The sequence below is a fragment of the Cyphomyrmex costatus genome, unplaced genomic scaffold (assembly GCF_001594065.2).
Source record: "Cyphomyrmex costatus isolate MS0001 unplaced genomic scaffold, Ccosl1.0 scaffold1185, whole genome shotgun sequence".
Taxonomy (NCBI): domain Eukaryota; kingdom Metazoa; phylum Arthropoda; class Insecta; order Hymenoptera; family Formicidae; genus Cyphomyrmex; species Cyphomyrmex costatus.
Genome location: NW_017275158.1, coordinates 25,948 through 29,567, shown reverse-complemented (window position 1 = coordinate 29,567; position 3,620 = coordinate 25,948). Strand labels below are relative to the sequence as shown.

The 3,620-nt window shown below is 28.4% G+C and overlaps 2 protein-coding genes across 2 annotated transcripts; one reads left to right on the top strand and one right to left on the bottom strand.

The window, feature by feature from the left end:
- The first annotated feature begins 385 nt into the window (after window positions 1–385).
- LOC108778299 (uncharacterized) lies at window positions 386–1,286 on the top strand. The gene is made up of 2 exons (XM_018545432.1): window positions 386–599; window positions 688–1,286. The coding sequence occupies exons 1-2, from the start codon at window positions 557–559 to the stop codon at window positions 1,284–1,286; spliced, it is 642 nt and encodes a 213-aa protein (XP_018400934.1). The 5' UTR covers window positions 386–556.
- A 618-nt stretch (window positions 1,287–1,904) lies between these two features.
- LOC108778288 (putative nuclease HARBI1) lies at window positions 1,905–3,323 on the bottom strand. Its single transcript, XM_018545421.1, has 3 exons — window positions 3,208–3,323; window positions 2,117–2,676; window positions 1,905–2,020 (listed from the first exon to the last, which is right to left on the bottom strand). The coding sequence occupies exons 1-3, from the start codon at window positions 3,321–3,323 to the stop codon at window positions 1,905–1,907; spliced, it is 792 nt and encodes a 263-aa protein (XP_018400923.1).
- Between the last annotated feature and the right edge of the window lie 297 nt (window positions 3,324–3,620).

Sequence of the window (3,620 nt, the reverse complement as noted above, 5' to 3'; positions counted from 1 at the left end):
ATATGACGTTCAATTCAAAATTTTTTATATTTTAGTAGTTATGCACGTCCCAAAAATGGACTTTGGTGGCTCGGGATAAGAGACTTGTAGCGTCTCAGAGTTTTTGAACATGGCCGGAGACGCTACCGCGTCTCCTGATACCGATTATGGGTGCTTACGATAATTCGAGTTGGGGTTAGTTTCACTAGGACCGAAAAATATGGTAGACGTTACCACCTAGTACTTTCATGATTCATGACAACTCAACGTTGTCTTGTATTGCCATTGAGTTGAGTTAAGGCCGGAATCAGACTACGCATTGAAGATTGAGACTGGAGATTAAAAGATTGAATTTTGGCTAATCAAAATAATAGGAGTTAAAATTTCTTTATCCTCATTGGTCAAATTTCAATTTTCAATCTTCAATCTCAATTTTCAATGCGTTTCTGATGTTTGGAAAAGAGGTTTAATTCGGGTCAAACATCAAAAGAAAGGTTAACGCTTTTTTACTTGCAAAGGCCTCCTCTAATTAACCTATTTAGTATTTACGCGAGCAAATTTGATTTATAGTGTAAAAATGTCTGCAAATAAATTTATAAACGAAACAAATAATAGTGTTGGTATGTGTGTATTATGCTTCTTTAATAAATAATTATATATGAGATTATTATTATCTTTTTAAGTAGTAAGTAATATTTCTAAATTTAGTTAATTGCAGAGTTCAATGGACTGATGCCATGACGAAACTATTATTAGCAGAAATGCAAAAACACGCAGAAACTTTTACGAATCCAGGAAAATTGAACATAAATACATGGAAAAATATTACAGCATCTATTAATACCTATGGATATAACTTAACTTCCGACAATTGTTATATTAAATGGATTGGTATGAAAAAAAAGTATAAATCAATTAAAGATGCAATAAACCAAACTGGTACAGAAAAACAATCTTGGGAATATTTTGATGTCATTAATGACATGTTGGGAAAAAATCCTGCAATTGTACCTCTTTCTATTGCATCAAATATACGCGGTTTTGAAATAAATCAAAATATTTCGCCTTCATCTGATGAGGAACATTACGAAAACGAACAAAATAAATTAAACATAGCATCAACTAATGTTTTAAAGAATAGACGAATAAGAAAAAGGAAATCAAAAACATCTGTCTGGATGGAAGAATTAATAGAGCAAAGAGAAAGGCATCATAGAGAAAATTATACCCAAAGAGAGCGACTTTTATCTTTATTAGCAAAGGATATCAAAACAAAGGAGAATGATAAAACAAGAAATAATATTTGAAAAGCAAGTATATGAAGTAAATCTTAATAAACAATGTTAACATAAGTATAAGAAGTATATATAAACGTTTTGTATACTGACAAAAAAATTTTTTGTTACATTAAGCAAAAAAGTAAAGCTTTATATTTAAAAGTGCAAAATATGTGATACTACTGGAGGGGGTTTTGGTATGTTATTCCATCGGGCGATGGATTTGCGCTTTCAATCTCTCCTCCAGGTTATATGACGCCATGTGATAGTACTATTAATTGTACGTTATGTTATATTATGGCACATTTGAAAGTGAATTTATTTTTTTTTTATTATAAAATATTACATATTATTGCATATAATAAATGTTTATTTATTACATAGATATAAAATAAATATGGGCCTATGTTATTGATTTTTATATTATTAACCTTACATTCCTTTTTCTTCCAAATTTTGCAAAAATACATTTATTCAGGTATACATTATAATTCTCTTAATACAAAAGTTTATAATTATTTTATGTTTAACAATTTTATTTCGCAATTTATTATTTTGTAATTTAAGATATCTAACTATACATTTATATATATATGAGTTTAAATATACATATTTATAATAAAGACATTACATTTTATAAAGGCAATTTTATAATAAATTAGAGATAATGTCTCTTTTTTCTGTTCCATTTGTAAATGCAATGTCATTATCTTGTATTTCTATTTCGTCAAATCTATCGTCATCTATAGGTGCATCTTCATTTTCTATGCATATATTATGTAAGATGCAACAAGTAATAATAACTAAAGGTATCATCTCCGTATTATACATATAAATATATTTTAATTTTCTAAATCTACCTTTTAACATCCCAAAAGCACGCTCGATGACTACACGTGTTCTTGAGAGTGTTGTATTAAACCTTCTTTGTACATTGTTCAAATGACCGTTATCTCGATATGGAGTTAACATATAATTTGATAATGGATATGCTGAATCTGCTAGAAGATGATACTGATTTTGAAAGTATCTATTTTCATCTTGTGCTATTAATGTTGCAATATCACTTAAACGCCATACTCTTGCATCGTGAACGCTCCCACACATTCCCGTGAAAACATCAATAAATTTTAATGTATAATCACAAATTCCTTGTAATAAAATTGAATGATACCCTTTACGATTAATATAATTATCAGGATTTTCTGTAGGTGCACTTATTGCTATATGGGAACCATCAACTGCACCAATTACTCCAGGAAAACCATGTAGTTGACGAAATTCTCTTTCAACGATAGCCATTTCACGTGGTTCAGGCCATTTTATATATCTGTAGGCATCTTCAGTTAGTAGTGTTGCAATCTCAAATACACACTTCCAAACTGTATCTTTGGATACTCCAAATCGATCTGCAATTGATCTGTAAAAAATTACATATATGTATGTATATGTATACGTATGTATGTGCATGATGTATAAATATACACAAATACAAATTGTATAATCAAGGAAATTAAATAATTTTAGTATATTGCTAAATAGTATACTGCTAATGCAATATAATATTACATATGAATTTATTAAAAATATATAACAATAATACCTCAAAATATTTTTATCGAATATGTATATAAATATAGGGAACAAAATTGTACATAATTCTGTTTAAAAAATCAAAGCTGAGTTTTTAATAACTTCAGTAAAGAAAAAATTTTACAACAGTTGTAAAACTTTTTATTAATCTTAGTCAATGTAACCTAGATAATACAAAATTCATTCAATTATTTCTTTCCAAAAACTATATATTTCTTGTAACAATTTTGAAAATATATAAAAAGTCAAGAAAATCTCAAAGATAAGTAAAATAAAAATTAAAGGAAGCAAAACTATTTTATATAACTAAATATACTTTAATAGAAATCTTTCATATCCAGAAGTAAAACATATTAACCTGTAAACTTCCTGATTACCAAAGAACCATAAAGCAATGGCTATTTGTTTTCCTGGAGGCATTTTTTCAGGACCGTGCTCGCGATGTAGACGTTGTTCAAGAGTCTGTACTAACATTTCGTACGTATGTTTTTCCACTCGAAAATGTGATTTAAAATCTGCTCAAACAAAATATTAATGTTATTTGACTGCAATTAACAAATACAGAACTACCTGTGCAAAATTAAAGTAATACAGCAAAACTCTTCATCCTTGTTTTCAAACAGCTTGTTTTCTTACCGGTTAAAGTATATGCCAAAACAATATTTTCAAAATAATGTGGATTTTTAATGTGACGTTCTCTTTCAGGTGGAAAGTGCTCATATTCTTCGCCTGATGGATTATCGAAAAATACTTGTAAAATATTACCTCGTA